Source organism: Pelobates fuscus, chromosome 4 (assembly GCF_036172605.1).
Source record: "Pelobates fuscus isolate aPelFus1 chromosome 4, aPelFus1.pri, whole genome shotgun sequence".
Lineage (NCBI taxonomy): Eukaryota > Metazoa > Chordata > Amphibia > Anura > Pelobatidae > Pelobates > Pelobates fuscus.
Window position 1 is genome coordinate 185,230,164 of NC_086320.1, and position 21,045 is coordinate 185,251,208.

The 21,045-nt window shown below is 39.7% G+C and overlaps 1 protein-coding gene across 1 annotated transcript in view; it reads left to right on the forward strand.

Annotated features, from left to right (window-relative positions):
- Nucleotides 1-21,045, forward strand: part of SLC6A19 (solute carrier family 6 member 19) — a 271,016-nt gene that overhangs the window by 52,390 nt on the left and 197,581 nt on the right. The window contains exon 2 of the mRNA XM_063451834.1: nt 15,955-16,095. Within this exon, the coding sequence (XP_063307904.1) occupies nt 15,955-16,095 (141 nt within the window). The remainder of the gene's footprint in view (nt 1-15,954; nt 16,096-21,045) is intronic.

Below are 21,045 nucleotides of genomic sequence, written 5' to 3' on the forward strand. Positions count from 1 at the left end.
TTTTTGTTCCATTGACATATAATACGGCAACCCCGTCTCTCAAAAAATCTATATATAAAAACTGGAATATATTCCAATTGGATCAAAGTCTCCCTAGTAAATTTAAACAGAGTCCAATGATCAGTTACAGACGGGGCTGTAATTTAAGGGACTTGTTGGTTCGCAATGACCCTCGGCACTGCTATGCCAAGCCACCACTTATCCAGAAAAAAGGCTGTTTTAAATGCAGTGGCTGCGTTACCTGTAGCCATATGCTAACAGGATCGACATTTGCCCATCCACATAGTGGTAAAAGAATGGCTATCAAACACCATATCACATGTATGACTTCACACGTCATATATATGATCACTTGTCCCTGTGGACTTTCGTACGTCGGTGTGACGAAGTGCCCTTCGCCACTTGGGCCTGGAGAGGACTGCTTGCCAGCCTCTTGCCATGTGATTATGGTCCCTGGGAGATTGGGCCCTTTTAAAAAACGTATTCGGCCCTAACAGAGTGCATGTCACTCATTCTGGCCCTTTAAACACAGTGGGGCCATTCGGTACTTGCCCTGTGTGAGCGGTGATACCCCAAGATAGCTATGCCATGGAGCCTATTCATATAATGACTATGGGAAAGACTTTAGCTCCATGGCAATTGAACTGTGTGAATAGGATCTGCGCGCTATTTGGTAGTTTTGTGCATTCAGATCCCAGCTATCTGGGGATATGTTACATGTCTGTGTTTAATGTATAAAAAGTAACTTTATGTATTTTAAAGTGTTTTACTGTCTTTGTGTAACCATGTGCTCAATGGAGTCTGCCTCTATCCCTGGATAATTGGATTACTTCCCCCCATTGTCTCCAGGATAGAGGCCTCTGTGAAACCTGTGTGAGCCAGATTTTGCCATGCTGCCAGGGGTTTTAAAAGATACTTTACTAACTTTTGAACCCCTGGTCTGATTCATGCCAATTTTTAATATGTTGTTCCCCTGAATGGATTGATTGTGGATATGTATTATATGTATTTTTATGTGAATGTGATGTATGGTTTTAGAGTTATGAAAGTTGGGTAAAAAGTATGTTTTAACTGTATGTATAATGGGATTATGTGTCACACTAAGGGGAGGGGATGTGTGGGTTGCACCCGTGATACTATTGGTTATTTTATGCCTCCCCCTGGGTGTGGCCTGTATGTGTTCACTTGTAATAAAAACCAGGCTGGGTGTGCCAGCACCTCAGACCACTGCTTGACCCTCAACACGTAGCCTTGTCTCGTTCTTGGGGGGATTCACTGTATGCTGTTGGAGACTGATTGCTAGGAGTGTAAGCTGATGTATGCTTTTCCTGTTCATCTGCTAGCAGCTATTCGTGAGGTTCCAGTTGGAGTGCTACCTTATTCCCTGGTATGCAGTTCGGGAGTTTGATGTATTCACCTATATCCAAATTCGTGAGTTTTGGTGCTTTTACAGTAGCTGTGCCATTTTGTGAAAAGGGGATTATCGCCTAAACTGATTTTTCCCCTTTTATGCTGAAACGGTCCGTTACAGTCGGCAAAACCGATATGACTTTGAGAGATCGCATTAGAGGACACCGGTCCGGAATAATGACTGCTTTCAGAGATCAACGGACCGACAAACCCGTTGCTAAACATTTTCTAGCTAGTCAACACCATCTACCTTTACTCCGGTTTATTGCAATTGACCATGTCCCTGCACAACCAAGAGGAGGTGATAGATCCAAGTTGCTCCTACAACGTGAAGCCCATTGGATCCATCATCTAAACACAGTGACCCCGAATGGACTTAATGAAAACCTTGTTTTGTCCATGTTTCTTTAAATCAGTATTCCTATGGCTGTATAACTCTGCTATGTCCTAATAGTTACAACTTAGTGATCCGTAAATATTGTCCGTAGTTCCATATCACTCTTCTAGTTAAACAACAATTAGGTATGCCAAGCTGTCTCAGTGTAAGAGTGAGACTGCTTGCATGGTCTGGAAAATCTATACAGCGCGGTAAAGTCAAAAATCTAAAATCTGACTGTCCAAATAATATGGTAAAGATACTCCTATCAAAAATAAAGTATATACAGGTGAACCTACAAACCCTTGCCAGTCTAGAGTGCGGTAGTTAGGGAGATAATGATGCTTAATCAGTATCCTCACTTGACCCTATTAAATAAGCTTTATTGTGATCTGCTATAGGGGTATAGATATCCAAAAAAGCAAAATCTCCGTATTATAGACACCCTAGAAAAATGTCAATGTTAGAGTAAATGTATGCTCAAAAAAATGAGCCATGTACATAGCAGAGAGAGCGATAGAGATTAACAGAGAAAATGAAGCATCAGTCATAAACAGACTGGCAGTTATAATTAAAAAAGCCTCTCTCCCTGTAAAACTAACTAGACAGGCAAAGGAAAGAAAATAAGAAATTAAATAAATCAAATAGTGATCATGGTGCTACAGACACCAGTGCCCAGTGCAGAAAAAGAAACGCCCGATGTACGTTTCGGTGCTTAGGAGATGCACCTTCGTCAGGGGAAAAACTAAGACTGATAGAGAGTCTCTTAAATACCCAAATGCCAGACAACCTGCATACCTGCTGACCAATTGCGTATGGGGGTGTGTGTGCACAGCTGAATGTGATAGCTTCGTAATCGGACTCGGCAACTTCAACCACACGTTGCCGTGGTGATTGTACACAAGTCCGGGTCTGGTCACATGACCCTCTGTGCCGTGCATCACGTGACGAGCGTCACGCGACGTCAAAGGCCGTCTGACGTGTCCGTCACGTGATGTGTCTCACACTACCCTGAGTGGGCGGAGCTACACCGGCATCCCCACTTTGCTCCGCCCCTCGTATTACCATGGGCGGACCAAAAAATGTCCGTGCGGAGTTGGGATAAACTGTCAATTCCGACGGGCCAGAAGTGCCCAGCGTGGGAATATGTACCCATATCTACACAAGTCCATGCCTAAACCAGAGGCCAAACAGACATATATCAATGTAATATACTAAATAAAGGTACGATCTCTAGGGTGTGCATATGGAAAAAATGTATAGCAGATAATCATGATGTGATATAGTCACCTAGAGATAGGGATGAATATGCCCAAGTATATATGAATGTCAGGTACCATATGTAGGAATGTCCACAACAGTAGAATCTCCAGCCCATATGTACCCCTTGCCATATATTAGTATAACCAATACCCTAGATACTAGTGATTCTTTGGTAAGGGTATACCTTAGGGCGTTAAGAAGAGGCATTGGGAGGTGTAATCGGCCAGTTACAGGCCAAGGCAACTAACTCAAGGTATAGATGTGATGAATATTATAGGGATAATACATACATCTTATTACATCGAGTGGCCTTCTAGGTATAGTGGTTGTTCTATGGCAGTCATGTCAGAGTAATTAACAAGTGATCCAATATAATACAAAAGAAAATTAAATAAATTATACTGATATTATGTACACGTAATATAACAAAACACACGCTCTATTTACAAATTTACAAGTATATATCCGGCCAGTGATATCTTCTAGTTAGACTAAAATAATAAATTTGCAATTCCCTGTCTCTATGTTATAGAGTAATATGTAATTTCCCGTTTTTTCCTTTTAATTTGTACAACCATATACATTCCCTTCTGTAGTGGGTAATCTGAATTACTATATTTCTTTCTCGTTGGTCTGTTAAATATATGGGAATTTTCCAAAAAAATAGTCTCTAAGCACTCTCTAATATATAGCATGTAAATATATATAGGGCACAGTGATGCCCAGGTTTACAAAAAAATGAATGAGAATGTGGGATGTGTTTGTACTTATTATTATAAATACACTATGTCCAGTTACAATATAAATTTATGCCTCCAGCCCAATGCCTAAATTATGTCATACCAGTAAACACTTGCCTTACATAACTTATGTTGGTATATAATACAGAATGACCTTTCAACTATTTGTATTTGCTATAGCCTGATCCCGTTCTGCATTTATGTTCTATGTATATTTTTTACACTGCAATCTTTCACATTGATGTTTTCTGCACACTTGTTCTACTTCACATAGATTTGGCACGTATACAGACTTGTGCTTGTGTTTGCTGTCCTTTGAGCATGCACGCTAAAAGTTTGCCCCCTTTGTTCCCGTGTATATAGTAAAAGGCTTTCAATCTCTGTAACTGTCGGTAGTGCTTCTTAACTAGTAGTGCCTGTAGTTGGCTCTGGAGTTTCAGTAGTTCTGTGTATGTATCTTCCATCAGTGTTCGTTTGTGATGCGCTTCAATATCCCTGATTCCATTGAGAAGTTCTGCCATCTGTCACTGGGCATCCTTTTTCTTCTTCATTGCCAATTGTATTATGTAGCCTCTCACGTCGCATTTATGTGCTTCCCATGTGGTGGTGACTGGGGTCTCCTCAGTTTTGTTGTTTGAGAAGTAGTCGTCCAAGGCTTCCGCTATTTTTTTTCTGATTTCTATATCTTCCAGCAGGGTGTCGTTTAGCCTCCAGGACATTACTCTCGGTTTTGTCAGTGGGGAGTCAAGAGAAAATGTTTTATTTAAAAGGCCTCAACTCTTCTGGCATCCAAACTCCGGCATGTGAATGCCCGATCAAAGATAGCATATTTAATAGATGGCCAGGGACAAAAAATATTTCAGCCTACTAAATTTAGTGATCAATTTGAACAGTATTATAGTGAACTTTATAATTTGGAATCTGATTCGAATCTCACCCAGCTGTCTGAGGCAACAATTAATAATTTTTTAGATAGGGTTTCATTGCCTTGGCTGTCTTCTGACAACGTAAAAAAATTAGAGTGTGATATATCTGATGCAAAGATAGCTGAGGCAATTAAACTTATACCACCTGGAAAGGCCCCTGGTCCAGATGGATTTACCATTTTTTACTACAAGACCTTTTCAGAAACTTTAATTCCCCATATGTCTAAATTATTTAACTCCTATAAATCCGGGGGAAGATGCCGGGGGAGTCTGTGCGCACAGATTGTCACCTTGCCAAAAACGGGAAAAACTCCTGACGGATGCTCTAACTTTAGGCCCACATCCTTCATTAACAATGATTCGAAAATTTATTCTAAAATACTAGCAAATAGATTAGCTAAATTGATACCTTTGTTAATCAACAATGATCAAGTGGGGTTTGTTCCGGGCAGACAGGCACCTGATGGAACGAGGAGGTTCAGTAATTTAAATCAACACATCAACTCGACAAAAACTCCTTCTCTGCTCCTTTCATTGGACGCAGAGAAGGCGTTTGACAGGATACATTGGGGGTACCTTTGGAATACAATGATCAGATTCAATATACCACCATCTTTTATTACTGCCATTAAGGCACTATATATCGAACCCACAGCCCATGTATTGGCCTTGGGTTTCCAATCTAGGACCTTTTCTTTATCTAATGGGACTCGTCAGGGTTGCCCTTTGTCTCCGGTTATTTTTGTTTTGGCGATGGAACCTTTGGCTGAATTAATAAGGACGACCCCAGAAATTGTAGGTATTAACATCAAGGGATCCACCGACAAAATATGATAATTTGCATACGACATCATTCTAGCGCTCAAAAACCCAAAAGACTGCCTGAAATTTCTTAATACTTTCCTGCTTCAGTTCGGGAAAGTATCATATTATAAGCTGAATGTATCTAAGACCCATGCCCTCCCCTTCCACTTGAACAAACTTGAAATGGATGAATTAAGATCATTATATCCATTTGACTGGAGGGGGGAATACTTAGAGTATTTAGGAATTAATCTATGCAAAAATGTACCTAACATGCATACCCACAATTTAAAGAGAGCATGGCCGGACCTACAAAAAGGGATGGAGAGATGGGGTGGGATGGAGCTATCATGGTTAGGGAGAATCGCCTCCATAAAAATGTAAATTCTTCCAAAGATTTTGTATTATTTTAGAACTATCCCTTTAACCATTCCACTATCCTTCTTCAACAAAGTACACTCTATAATGTTAAAATTTATTTGGAATAACAAGCTTACATCCCTGCAGCACCATAAACTTCATGGGGGTATTGGAGCTCCAAATATTTGAAAGTATTATTTCGCCACTAATGCTGCAGTGGCTGTAAGATTTAACAGCCAAATAAATAGGCCGAGATGGATGGAGATAGAGGAATCCAAAATTCTCCCATTCCAGCTCAGGGAACTACCTTGGTTAAACCCTGCACGAAGGCCTGGAGCCACTAAAATTTTCCTGACAACTAAAACCACACTTAAAGCCTGGGATATAGTATTTAAGAATAATTGACATTCAGTGAAATTGTATAGAACCATGCCAGTTGCATCTCTAAGATATTACATGCCATCTATGGATTTAGAATTACTAAAGGGACACCATCTGCACAATATAGATAACTTTTTCCATGGAAACTCTATTTTGTCGTATGAAAGGTTACAATTTAAACATAGGTTGCTGAATGAATGTAAGGACGAATGTGTGTTGGTGATTGAGAAGCTGAAAGAATTTTACATCATACCAGACACTGATAAAAAGTATAAATCTTTAGAAATATCGCTATTAAACAAACTATTTCTATATGTTATCTACTACACAATGACAAACCAACAGTTAAATTGAAGCACATGTTGTCTTGGCAGATGGAGCTGGGTACCCAATATGTGTTGGAGAAGTGGTTTAGTTTTATTTCAGCGTTGGAGGGATTATTTTTTTTTTCTAACCATCATGAAAATCATTTTAAAATACTGTATCAATGGTATCTAGCTCCGTCCAGGTTGCACAATATGAATAATATGTACAGTGATAGATGTTGGAGAGACTGCGGAGGTTTGGGCAATATGGCCCACATATGGTGGTATTGCCCAAGACTCACTAAATATTGGAAAATGATACACGACTTGATCATCAAGGTGGACGGTAACATAGAAAGCTTCACATCCGAATTAGCTTTATTCAAAAAAATTCCCTGAATCCGTCAACAGAATTAATAGAATATTAGTAGGCCACATTCTGATAGCTGCTACTACATGCTTGCCTAGATATTGGAAAACTAAACACACACCCTCAATTACAGAAGTACTACAGCTGACACTAGAAAATAAATCATATGAATTATCTCACAGAAGCAACTCACACATATTTGCACAATTCAAATATCACTGGGATCAATGGGAAACCGATGTAAAAAAAACGCATAATTTGTAATGACTTGCTATGGAGTGTTATTCAATTTGTATACCTTGCACGTTATTGTACTTATTGTTATAATGGATTGATATCCTTCTTTCCCACTTCCAAGTTTTTTTGTTTTTTTTGTTGTAAATTTTTATTTTGTCGTGCACGAAAATACATCAGAGTCTGTGTTGCCACAACAACTAACACATACTCTTTCAATTACATCAAGATATAGCGATGGTGTGGCATGGGTAAAAATGGCACATTTTGGTTTAAAGAGATTCAAGATGCAGCATATCACATAAGTTAACTTGATACTTGGCACTGTTCTGTGTACCGTTGCTATAGCTAGTTGTGTGTGCAGGAGAGACCAAGTCGTAATGAAGTGGCTCAGCGTCGTCTGCTTTACATTACAATAGGGAGCGTGAGTATGCTGGTTAGGGTGAGGGCTGGTTAAAATAAAGGGCTACTCTGTGTGTGTGGCACATCATAAAACGAAAGATATAACTTATGAACATAACAGAGAGCATAACTGTACATGCTGAAATGTCATAGCGAGTGATGGCTTTAGGGTCGGTGTGTGTCCTCGTGAATTACTAGGGCTATGTGTTAACACTGTTTGTCGGTTTTCTTTTTGTTTTTGTTTATTTAAAAAAAAAGGGTACATCTATTTCAATCCTGTATAGCGTGGAGCCTAGAGGTACCCGCCGCTAAGTTGCTATAGCATTAGTCGCGGCATGGAATGGGTTATGTATTGGCGGCTCTCTGTGTGTTTGTCCCCATTTCCCAGGGGTGGGGGGGGGGAGGGGGTTTATCACCGGAGCAGTTAAGGTCAACCCTGTAAGGGTGTTGTCTCCGCCTACGGTATTTTCTAAAACATAGTGAAATGGAACATTAACTAGTGAAACAAAAGTAAGAGAAAAAACAGTTATGTATGGTCTGAATTAGACCAGCGGGTCGCACAGGTGATGCTGAACAGGTGACACAGTTCATGTCTGTGGCGTCCCCGTCGCTCTGGATCGAAAGACTGTCTCTTTGTCCGCCGACTTCAGTTGAGGGCGAGGATATGGAGCTGTTGCATCGTTTTGACTTGAGAGTCCCAGTATGTCCAGTATAGCGCTGCCGTCTTGGGGGGTCATAGCTTTTACTTGTTCACCATTGACATTCACCCATAAGGTTCTGGGGGTTGCCCATTTGTAGGGTATTCCAGCTGTGTGAAGCGGTTTGGTTATCGATTGCATGTCCCTGCGCCACAGCAGTGTGGACCTGCTTAAGTCCTGAAAAAATGAGAGTCGGCAGGACTCAAATTCCAGTGGGGTCTTCCCCCGAAGTGCCGCCAGCAGCCCGAGCTTGTCTGACATTGTTTGACATCTGAGTATAATGTCTCTTGGGGCTGCGCTTGGGGCCTGCGGTGATTTGGAGATTCTGTATACCCCATCAAATATAAAAGATTTAGCCTGTCTTGTCGGCAATACCTCTGTCACCAGGCGTCTTATGTAGTGGGGCAGTTCCTCCAGCGGTACGGTCTCCAGTACCCCTCTGATTTTTATATTTTTACGTCGGCTCCTGTCGTCCAGTAGATGGACTTGGTTGGAGAGATTTTCTTGGGCAGTGTGCAGTTGTCGGATCTTGTTGTCCATTGTGTGTATACTGTGTTTTAGGTCTGTTATATCCCCTTCTGTCGTTTGAGTACGTGCTGTCACTGCTTGTACTTGTGTGGTGAGCGCCGCTAAGTCTGCTTCCCACATTTGTTTAAGGTTGCGTTGGAGGCCTGACAGCATATTCTGAATGTCCCCTTTCGTGGCTGGGGTGCTGTCCTCTGGTACCAGTGATGGTTCTGGTCTATAGGGGCCTGGTGGGGGACTGTCATGGATAGATTCCTCATCCGAGGGTGCTGGAGAGGCCTCGTGGGGAGTGGGCGCTTGTCTCACCCTGGGCGTTTGCAGCATTTGGCCAATGTCCTGCCGCGATTTAGTGGTGACTGGGGTCGGTTTGGGGGTTTTCCGTCCCATCTCACCTGCGGTTTGCTGGCTGGTCTGTTGGTCCGCTGTGGAAGGTAAGTGCCACGGCCAGTCCCACTCCACTCTGTTTCCGTGCTATCCGCCCGCGCGGTAGGCCTTAACGCCGCGTTTTCGAGTTTTTACTCCGGGTGTCACAAAAAATGGCATCAGCCTAGCCGGTGAGTCTGCCCGTGTGCTGCGGTGTCGTTTGAGATCACGGGTGTCGATTTGTGGCCCGATGTCGGCGGATTGCTGTGGTTTTTCTCGGAGCTCCGGGTAATGGCGTCTGCTCCGGTGCGGTGTTAAGCTCCGCCCCCCACTTCCAAGTTTTTCCCTTCCTTCCCCTACCCTCATTATACTCTTATTATAAATAGTTGTAAACTTTGCAAAAAAATTCAATAAACACTATTTGAAAAGAAAATATAACTTATATTAATAAACATATTCTAGCTAAACGAATGTAACACTAACTAGACAAGTATCCCTTGCAGTACTAATTGTATATTCCCCATGATTGCAGTTAAAACACATCAAAGGCTATCCAAGAAATTTAATTTAAACACAAGCATAAAAGCTATAACAAAATGATACAGGTTTACACTTAACGTCCTACGATCCTAAATGAAATGGATAGATCAAACCCAATGTCCTTTACCCCATGATAAAAAATATGGGCCTAGAGCACATACTTGCAGCCTTAGAAAATTGGTAAGGCTACCTCTGCCCCTGTACTGCTACATCGCTGCTATCCCCAAAGAGCTCAAAAAAACTATTCTCAGACAGCCACAAAACAGCTTCACAATAACTATAGTAACATGTCCCTCCTTCCAGACTATTCCCTACCCATCAACCTGCCTCCTGACTCTGAACTGGTTAAACTGATTTGTTAATTAACTTTTTCAGTACTTAAAGCTGGCCTTTATGCGGGGAGTATCTGTTAAATGGTGAACTAATTATTTATGGGGTTATGGGCATAAAAGCACAAATATTGAGTTAAAATGTTAGTAATTTTTCATGTCCATAATAAGGGCTAATGGCATGGGGCAGTTTTTCAAGGGTTGGACTTACTTCCAGTAAAGCCAAATTGTGAAGGAATTCCCAGCACCGTTTGGCTATTTCCACTCCCTGCTATCTATTTTCCTTAGTTATTTGTTTTATTTTATGTCCATTTGTTAAATCATTTGTTTTACGGAACCGAGACCACCCAGGGACTGATAAGCACGTGGAACACTGTGTAGCAATACGGAAACCGCAGACTGATTGGTGTCCGCTATTTCGTGCATACAAACGCACGTGGTGAGAACAATGGACAGCGGCCATCTTGTCTCCCGAACGCGGCCAGTGGGGCTTGGTTGTCGAGTGCCTGGAACTGTTTTCGGCAACGCACTCGCACAAACCCCGGTCTACATGGAAGTCCCCTACGTTCTATTTCCTAGCACTGTAGACTATCGGCGTTCGGGAGTTTGAAACAGACGAACGACAGGTGCATTCTACACAATCCATCTCTAGTTCACCTATTGCGGTTTTTGTATGAATCCACACGAACGGAGACTGGCTCTTGCTACAAATCCTCTGGGACTGTTTCTCGGATTCACCCTCGTGGCAGACCGGTCAACTTTTCACACAGTTCCGTTCGAAAACTGCCGAACGGATTTGGCTGAAATTTTAATGTTTCTCCCACAAAGATCAGCTACCCAGGGATATAACTTTTGTGGGGTTTTTATGTATTTTTGGGGTATTTCTAAAAATTGTGAAAATGTTAACTTTTTCTGGCCAGCAGATAATTGAGTTTAGTATGTTTCCAAAACTCAATTATATCGCTGGCTCAGAGGAGGAGTTATGTGTTGTATAAATTGAATGCCTGTTTTGCCATTAAACCAGTCTTGTCCCAGCATTAAGCTTTGGCTCATGTGTGGGTTATTATGTGACACCAGCGATATTGGAACCTTTGGATTACTGGTGATATTATTTAATGGAATAAGGGAGCATCAGACGGTAATAACTATTCTGACTGTCACACAAATCTTAATGCTTCAGCATGTAAAGAAATTTTGGACAATGCTATGCATCCAAATTTTTGGGAATAGTTTGAGGAATGTCCTTTTCTATTTCAGCATGACTGTTTCCCCGTGCACAAAGCAAGGTTCATAAAGATATGGTTGGATGAGTTTGAATTAGTTTGGTGTGAAAGAACTTTACTGACCCACACACAGCCCTGGCCTCAACTAAATCAACATTTGAGATGAACTGCAATGTAGATTGCGAGCCAGGCTTATCATTGGAGATCTCATTTCCAGCTCAACCTTGATATCTGTGGATGGGAATACACCACAGTCTATTGAAATGTACTGTTTATCGCATTTCAAAAGAACAAGGTGAAACCATAGTACACCAATGCAATCAGAACTGATAAGGAATGTACAACATCAATCCTTGATCTTAATGCATAGGGCAAAGGCCATTTCCTCTCATCCCACATATCACTGTGTAAAATCACACCCCACAGCCCAAATCAGGAAACCGCTATTTCCAAAGATGGGCTAACTTCTCTTGCTTCTCTCTTGTGTCCCCTATCTCCTCCACGCGTTCCTTAGTCTCATTGTGCCTAAATAGAGGCTGCAGTCCATCTATTCAAAAACCTGCACTGAATCAGCTTCTTTATTGTATCCAGGACCCAAAATCAAATTTGCTATAAACCGGAAGCTGAGTCAGAACGCCTGATATCAGCGCTGCAAGCACCGGGCAAAATGCCCAGAAGTTGCTGCCAGGGGGGTTGATATGGGCCGTGTAAACCCCACACACATTTGACATTTCTTTTGCCTGTTTATTTCACATTGCAATTAAAGGCATATTGTAGTGCCAGGAATACAAAGTTGTAGTCCTGGCACTTTCAATTCCTCTGCCTCCCCCCCGCCCCTCCTACCCGGTAAATAAAGGGTTAAAAACCCTTTATTTTCTTATCTTATCCCAGAGCTGACGTTCCTCGGCGCTGGGTCAAAGCTCTGCCCCCTTAGCGGAGCCGAATGAGCATGCACGGCAATGTTTACATCGCAGCACTAAGTTTGCCCTCAGTGGTTATCTACCAGACAGCCACTGGGAATGCTTCTGGAATTGTAATGGACGTTTGGTCCGTTATCTCTCCTATCTTTTTATGAGAGTGCTGAGGGGATGTACTCATAGATATTTGTGTGAGTTGTAGCTCACTTGTAGCTGTAAAGACCACTCTTACCTCCATTAAAAATGAATGAAGATAGCACCCATAACAGAATTCAATGCTTTCCTATGGGAAAAATCTGACGCTGGATATCCTCATGCAGAGCGTGAAGACTTCCAGCATCAGATAACGGATCAAAATGTAAACATTGCAACACTAGGTGCAAAAGGGACACAGCACCCAGACCACGTCAATGAGCTGAAGTGATCTAGGTGCCTTCAGTGTCCCTCTAATAGGATATGGATGAGTCATTTACTGGGCTGCTCTAGCACACAGAATCCATGTGATTTTTTTTTAACTATACTGTTACTGTAATTTACTAAAAATATAAAAGATCTACTTTTATAAAATTCTCAATTTGTAAACACTGTGAAAATAAGTATGTTTGCAAATGGATTCTATTATGGGTGCTATCTTCATTCATTTTTAATGGAGGTAATAGTGGGCTTTACAGCTACAAGTGAGCTACAACACGTAGCGGATGGAACACGTTCTGATTTGGTGAGAGATCACTACAGAATCTGGAAATCCTGAAGATGTGTTGCAGATTAAACATTTTTATTGTCTTTTTTTTTTACTTTAATAGTTCTTTGTAACATGTTAGTGCATTGACTATGTTTTTAAAAAGTATTTCTAATGAATTTAGCTACGTCATTTGTATAACTGTATTTATGTTCATATTTCTTCTAGTAATATATTGTTTACTTTTTAACTTGTTAAACCTTGGACTACGTTAAATAATTTAACAGGTTTAGGCTTTGAGTGCTTACATTTGGGACTAAAGTTTTTGGAGGGGTTAAATTCAGGATTACATAAAGGGGTTGTTTAGTGTACAGGCATGATGAGTGGAAGGGTTATTTGCAAAGTGTTTACTTTCATATAATTACTAGAACTGCAGGAGCTTCACTGAGATCCACTGAGAGGGTAGTGGATGCATGGAATAGCCTTCCAGCTGAAGTGATAGAGGTTAACACAGTAAAGGAATTTAAGCATGCCTGGGATAGGCATAAGGCTATCCTAACTATACCATAAGGCCAGAGACTAATTGAAGTATTTAGACAATTGGGCAGACTAGATGGGCCAAATGGTTCTTATCTGCCGTCACATTCTATGTTTCTATGCATCACTCAATGGTGTTCCTGCTCCTACTGCAAGGCATACCCTGTGTAAGAGGCTGCTAATGGTGGTTCGCTTTACACACAGACAGCTGGGCAAACACTGTGTTTTACACTATGTTTATCTGTTCCAGTAGATCTTCTATTTCTTTTTTATTGATTTTTTCTCATATATAAAAACATACACACAAAATAAAAATTGGAAGTGGCCTTTTATCTGCTATATAACAGTAACTTCTATACTTGTTCCCTTTTTTTCTTTGCTTTCCCCATATTTTTTTCTTCCCTTTCATTCATTTTTTCTCATACCTTTCCTTTCTCGTTTTACACTTTTGCATTCAGAATTATAAAGTATAGAGTATTAAATCTTTATGGTGTCACCAATAATTTACTAATTTTCATTACATTTAGATGCATAAAGTCACCTAACTATCCTTCGGGAGAGAGTCACAAATAAAAATCTATTTATTAACCTTATCTGATTATTTATCTGCTTTTAGAGGGATTCTATTTTTTTTTTTTTGCCAAAATTCCCAGGTGATCTTTCTCTTTGTTTGTTCTAATTTTCGGCAGCCCTTTTCCATTTTGCATTGCCAGATTATTCGCTTAAGTAATGTCTCCTTTTTAGGAATGTTACTTGTTTTCCAGTTTTTTGCAATCATTAGTTTTACCGCAGTTAGCATATGCAAAATTATAGGAAGGATATATTTCTGAGTATTATTCATCTTTAAATGTAGTACAGCCAGTTCTGGGCTTCTTTCTAGTTTCTTATTACTTATATCTTCTATAAATGTGAACATATTTCCCCACAGCTTCCTTATTAATGGACAACTCCACGACATATGCATCATACTTTGTTTGTATTTTCCACATCTCCAACAGTAAATAACTGAATCTCCGCTACTATCTTTCATTTTCTCCATTCTTGCCGGTACCCAGTACCTTATATTGCGATTCTATTAAATTAATACAATGTATGTATTTGTATGTGGTTTCAAGGGATCTTTCCCATTCATCTTCTTCAATCTTGATCTTAAGATCTTGTTCCCACTTTTTATGGCTGTAGTTTCAGTTCTAGATGCAATTTCATATACAATTTGGGCACACTTAGACATGAAACCTTTATAGTTATCTTGTTACAGTAAAATTTTGAAATCTTAAAATATTTATGAACTTCCTTTGTACAGATGTTTCAAGAGAAAGCCTCCTAATCTTAAGTAGTTAAAAATGTATTTATTCTGGATGTTGTACTCTGAAACAAGTCTGGGAAAATAATTTATTTTGTTTTGGTCTACTATTTTTTTTTTTTTTTTGTAATACCTTTATTTTTCCAGTTTTCCAAATTAAGATTTTAATGGGTGTGAGCCCAGGATTTTATTTTCTATATGCAACTTCTTACTTATTAAATTCTTCTATTGTGTTGTCTAGACTTTTCATTTATATCTGATTATTTTTATCCTCTGGGATCTTGTTTCACAAACAATAAGGATATAACTTTAGTATTGGAGAGGTCTTGTTCAATATGGTACCAATTTTCATTTTTTGGATAAATCTTTCTGTGATATTAAAGCATGTTTTAGTCTACTTGCTAAATAATATTTAAAAAAATATCAGGCATTCCCAGACCTCCATGTTTTATATTAAGAGCCAACGTTCTCCAATGTATACAAGATGTTTTTCTCTTTCCTGATGAATTTTAGAAAGGTATGGTGTATTATATTTAGCCAGTTGTCAGGGCATCTAATTGGGATCATTCTAAAGATGTCCACTTAGGCAAAACATAGGCTGAGGATATTTATCCTTCCCACCAGGAGAAATTTAATTTTCTCCACTTAATCAAATTTAAATGTGTTTGTTTTTAAAAAGGTAGGAAATTGCTTTCTATTAGATTACTTGTGAAAAGAGTTACGGTATGTTAATGCTAAGGTATTTAATATAATCGTGAGCCCATATTAATCTATATTTTTACTTTTATTATATTACTTCTGCAATTTTATTTACAAGAAAGTAGATTTTTCCAAATTACTTTTATAGCTGGATAGCAGATCTTCCTATCAAACATTGCTGGCCAAGACACCTCATACTTATCTAACCCTTACTAGCCTATTTAAGTTCCAAAGCTACAGTAAATAGGCACTCCTATAGGACAGGTGCCTGTAGGCAGATGCCTACTTTGCCTAATGGGAAACACGGCCCTGTTCATAGGCACTGGCAGCAATAATACAAGCATAATGGAAAATATGTATAGAATCACATTGTACACAATCCTACTAGATATGCTCCTTCAATGATATCAAATGAGTGTGTTGACTGAAATATTGTTGTCAAGATTTCCTTTTTCTTAATTAGGATTATCAGTAGTATATATAAATGTTCATAGCTGTAGCACGATATATTAATAGTGCATTGAAAATGTTAAAACATTTTAAGATAAATACATATTACTTTTTTTACAGGAGCCTTCATGATTCCTTTTCTGATACTTTTGGTTTTTGAAGGAATTCCATTGCTATATCTGGAATTTGCGATTGGACAACGTCTAAGAAAAGGAAGTGTAGGAGTGTGGAGTTCGATCCATCCTACCTTAAAAGGAATAGGTAATTTTTATTGATATAATGCTACCCGTTATTGATATTTATCATATACATAAGAAACACGTATGGGAGATAACCACCAAACAGCTGCTGCATAAATAACCCTCATACTGCCAAAATGTTTTGATTTTTTTAAAAATAGTTTAAAAAAAATAATAATAACAATCTGGGTCTGGATTGGTTCACATTTCAGCCATCCAGTGGTGTTCAGTCTGGTGAAATATGGACCAAATTCAGGTCGTACTAGGTTAAACTGTATAAACAATATCTGTATATTGTCTGAGTAGGTGTGTATCAGCTGGGTCGTTTTGCCCTATTCAGTACAACCATTCAGATTTCTGTGAATAACCCTGAAGCAGGGTTATTTACTGAACTTAGAATTCTAAGTGAATTTAAACATGAAGGCCTGAGTAGCCAAACTGAGCTCTGATAGCAAGCAAAGTCCTTATATAGGCTTTCCCATGCTATGTCAGCTATTACAAAGTGTTGACACATTTAACACACTTTGACTAGTACGGCATGTCCATTCACCATTGTATAATGAATTAGTTCCCCAACCCACTGTCTATAGATGGGTGCTGAGGAGGCATTAGGTCCTCTCCCTCTTTACTATAAAAAGTAAGGCTACCACCTGTCACCCATAGGTGGGGGGACTTTGCTATTAATATTAGAGCCCCCACCAGAGCGTGATGACGTAGGATGTCGAGTGCTGTTGCAAGCGTGTGAGCAAGGGCACGGGCACGGGCACAAGGATGCGGCCTGAAAGTAGCATGGTTTGAGTGTGGGGGTTATCGCTGAAAGTGGTGAAGGTGGAGGAAGGTAGGCTGATTGTGACTGTGAGGGGAAATGAGTGGTACCAGACAAGGGGTAAGAAGTAGCTTGGAGCAGCTCGCAGTGAAAGCAGAGAGTGAACGCCTGAGTTGCTGTTTGCAGAGCGGGACTGGACGTGGCGTTAGAATCTGACCCCAGACAGGAAAGCCTGAAGTTGAGGCAGGAGACGGAAAGAAAAAAGATAAGTAATGCAAAAATCTTAAGTTTATTTGTACTGATTTGTACTGAAAATCTTAAGTTTATTTGTGCTGCTTAATAAGGATTGTTAGAGGCAGGGGCATACCTAGAGCATTTGGCACACACACACACACACACACACACACTTACAGGCAGGGAGACAGTCACACACACACACACACACACACACAGTTACAGGCAGGCAGGAAGTCACACAGTTACAGGCAGCCAGACAGTTACACACACACACTTACAGGCAGCCAGACAGCCAGACAGCCACACACACACTCTTACTTACAGAAAGTGGGCTGGAGGAGGGGTGGATTCACTGAAGTCCTTCCTTGGAGCCTGTTAGTTGGAGAAGCAGGGATTACTTCTTGCTTCACCTCCATGTGCAGCAGTAACAGCAGCGGGTAAGGGCCGTGTAAATAGACCACTCTCAAGCCTAAAGCCTGCCTTATAATGAACCATGAGATTTAGTGTGAAACTTCACTTAGTAGATTAGCAGTAGATTAGTTAACTCCATCCTAGTCTACTGAAAAAAAAAAAAGGACTTCTTCCATACATATAGAAAAAACCCAGTCTACCAAAATTAAGATGGTGTCTCAGGAAAGTTTACACGAAGCGCTTAAGGAATTGTATGAAAAAAATCCACAATTACTTTAAATCCCATATATCTGATTTAAAGCAGAAAGTAATAACACAAGAGGGAGTCCTAAAAGACACACGGTAAGAAATTAAACTTATCCAAACCCAGAATTCTATATTATAGAATCAGGTAAAGCAACTGGAAATTAAATGAATACCAGGAGAGAAAAAAATCTGAGAAGCTAGAACAGTACTTAAAGGAATACATGGTTCAACTCTTAGATCCACAGGACATTAGATCAGCTCTTTTTGAAAGATTCTATTCTACTATTCGCATATATGATTATAGGAAAAGGTCACCTGGGGTGGGTGATAAGTAATGTGGTAAAAAAAGGCACTGGGTGCTCTTAAGGGAACAATCTGTTCCCTCACCAGATATACGTATAAACAGTAAATAAAAAATGGACCCAAGGCAAACCGAAATTTGCACATAGAAAATAGTTTTTATTCATGCAATACAGTAATAGATTAAACAGATTTCACAGGAGACAAAGTGCACAAAACAGTGCAAAATATGTTAGAACAATATTCCCATAACCACTTCAAAGTAGCAATAAAGTGCTAAGAAAAACTAAATACACCCATATATTATGGAATACTAACCAAGAGCAGGAGAAATGACAGCTCCAACATTTCGGCCCTTGAGCCTTCCTCTGAGGGATCTCTCACTGACTAACCCAATTGATATACCCTTTAGAATATACTTCTTTATTGCTAAGGATTAGCCTAGGATTTACTAGGATTGAGGTATGAGAGGTTGTGATATGCATGCATGTGTGAAGATGGGGAACCGTTGGGGATGGGAGGGTGCCACTGTTTTATCAGAATTTACTAGTAGCTATAGTAGGTGACTATTAAGGTGCTATCAATAAGCTCCCAGGGTTTAAATTATTCTCAGAAGAGGTGATTAATTTATGATACACTTATAAAATAGAAAGTAGATGTAGGTTTTGCCCAGGAGACTCACTGGAGGGAAGGTGATATTTAAAGATGGAGTTTTCATAAATACCCAGTAATCTTCACCTCTAGTTTTAGCAGTAAAAAAGAGGGGTGTAGCAATATTAATCTCAGATTGAATGAAATTCGATTTGATTTTAGAACAAAAAGATACAAGAGACAGGTTTCTTATCAGAGTGTGTAAAATCAATGAAAACATATACACACTGGTAAACACATACGCCCCAAACCTTTATACTCAGCACTTTTTAAAGAAATTACTCGGAAAAGTAGCTAAAATTCAGAAAGAAAAACTCCTAATAGCAGGGGTTATGAATGTAGGGCTAGATGTAAAAATGGATACAACAAATCAGAAGGCTTCCATTGGGTAAATACGAGAAGGGATTAGAAAGGGTAGGTCTTTCCAAGAAATCCTAGTCAAATTTAATCTATTTAATATATGGAGAGTCCATCCCCCAAGACACCCCAAGACAGAGATTTTTCTTTTATTCAAAAGTCCACAAAGTTTATTTGAGAATTGATCTTTTTATTACTGATTCAAACAACTTACATTTAAAAAAAAGTAAAATAAAAAATTTACCTTATCACTTGGTCAGACAATACTCCAATAACTTTGGAGGATCATGAATCAGTAAACAGAGTATCTTGGAGATTAAACAAATAAGTTTTGAAATCGGAAGGAAACTCTAGATACCTGCATGATCAGATTAAGGAGTTTATTGTAATGAATGAGAATAGTGAACCATCAATAGGCACTTTGTGGTGTACCCTAAAGAGCTATACAAGATGGATTCTAATTAAAATGGGGATTAAAGCTAAGAAGAAGTTGGGGAAACTATTAAAATATCTTTATATCTCTCTAGCTCAATTAGAAAGGGTTAATAAACAGAATGTAACAACAGACAGAACGGCTCAAATTAAAAATCTCCAGTTGGAGATTCTTAAACTGAATCACCAATGGTACTACTGAGAGAATAGGGTTGGTAAACCCTTTTCAAATAAAATAAAATTTAGATCTAAGGCAATACCGATTAGAAAAATAGTTCAGGGAAATAAAGTTCTTCTAACCCCTGAAGCCATGAGCAAAGCATTCAGAGAATGTTTCAAATCTCTATACAATCTATATATAAAGTGTTTTTGATAGAATAATGAGCGTATATTCACCCCCCTCCGTGAAGGTACGAGGGGAGAGACTGGGGGGCTGAGTGGGGGTTGGAATCTGGTACATTTAGAATAAGAAATGGGTCTAGACAGGGTTGTCCACTGGCCCCTATGTTATATGTAATTTCTATTGAGTCCTCACATCAATGATTAGAAAATCAGAGGAGATTGTGGGAATTAAAAAAGAAAATCAACAATATAAAGTCTCGCTGTATGCGGACAATGTAATTCTCACTCTTACCAATCCAGATGGCACAAACCCAGCCACTCTTAAATATTACTAAGTTTGGCATGATGTTAAATAAAAAAATTAATCTCAGTAAATCAAATGCCATCTATTCTAATCTATCTAATCCGAACTTGTGCAGACTTAAAGGGAAACTCCAGTGCCAGGAAAACAATCCGTTTTCCTGTCACTGGAGGGTCCCTCTCCCTCCCACCCACCACTCACCAGTTACTGAAGGGGTGAAAACCCCTTCAGTCACTTACCTGAGGCAGCAGCGATGTCCCTCGTCGCTGCCTCCTCCTCCGCGCCGCTCCTCCCTGTGATTCCGTCGGCTGGTGGGCGAGACTGATCCCGCCCTCCGGCCGAGGAGACCTAATGCGCATGCGCGGCAATGCCGCGCATGCGCATTAGCGCTCCCCATAGGAAAGCATTGAAAATTTATTTAAATGCTTTCCTATTGGGATTTGAGCAACGCTGGAGGTCCTCACACAGCGTGAGGACGTCCAACGACGCTCTAGCAAGGGAAATCCTTGCTACAAATCAGGAAGTGACCTCTAGTGGCTGTCTAGTAGACAGCCACTAGAGGTGGAGTTAACACTGCAAGGTAATTATTGCAGTTTATAAAACACTGCAATAATTACACTTGCAGGGTTAGGAGTAGTGGGAGTTGGCACCCAGACCACTCCAATGAGCAGAAGTGGTCTGGGTGCCTGGAGTGTCCCTTTAAAAAAAAAAAATATGACATTAACTGGGCTTCTAGGACACTAAAGTAACTAAGAATTAATTTGGGATTTCAATAGAATATTATCACAAATAATTACTCCCCTCTACTTCAAGAAATAAAAAAATATCTAATATAATTCAATCCAATATATATTTCCTTGCTGTCTTTAAAGATTATCTGATTTCTAAGCTTGAATATCTAATGCTGTGTATACCCAGAAACATCTTAT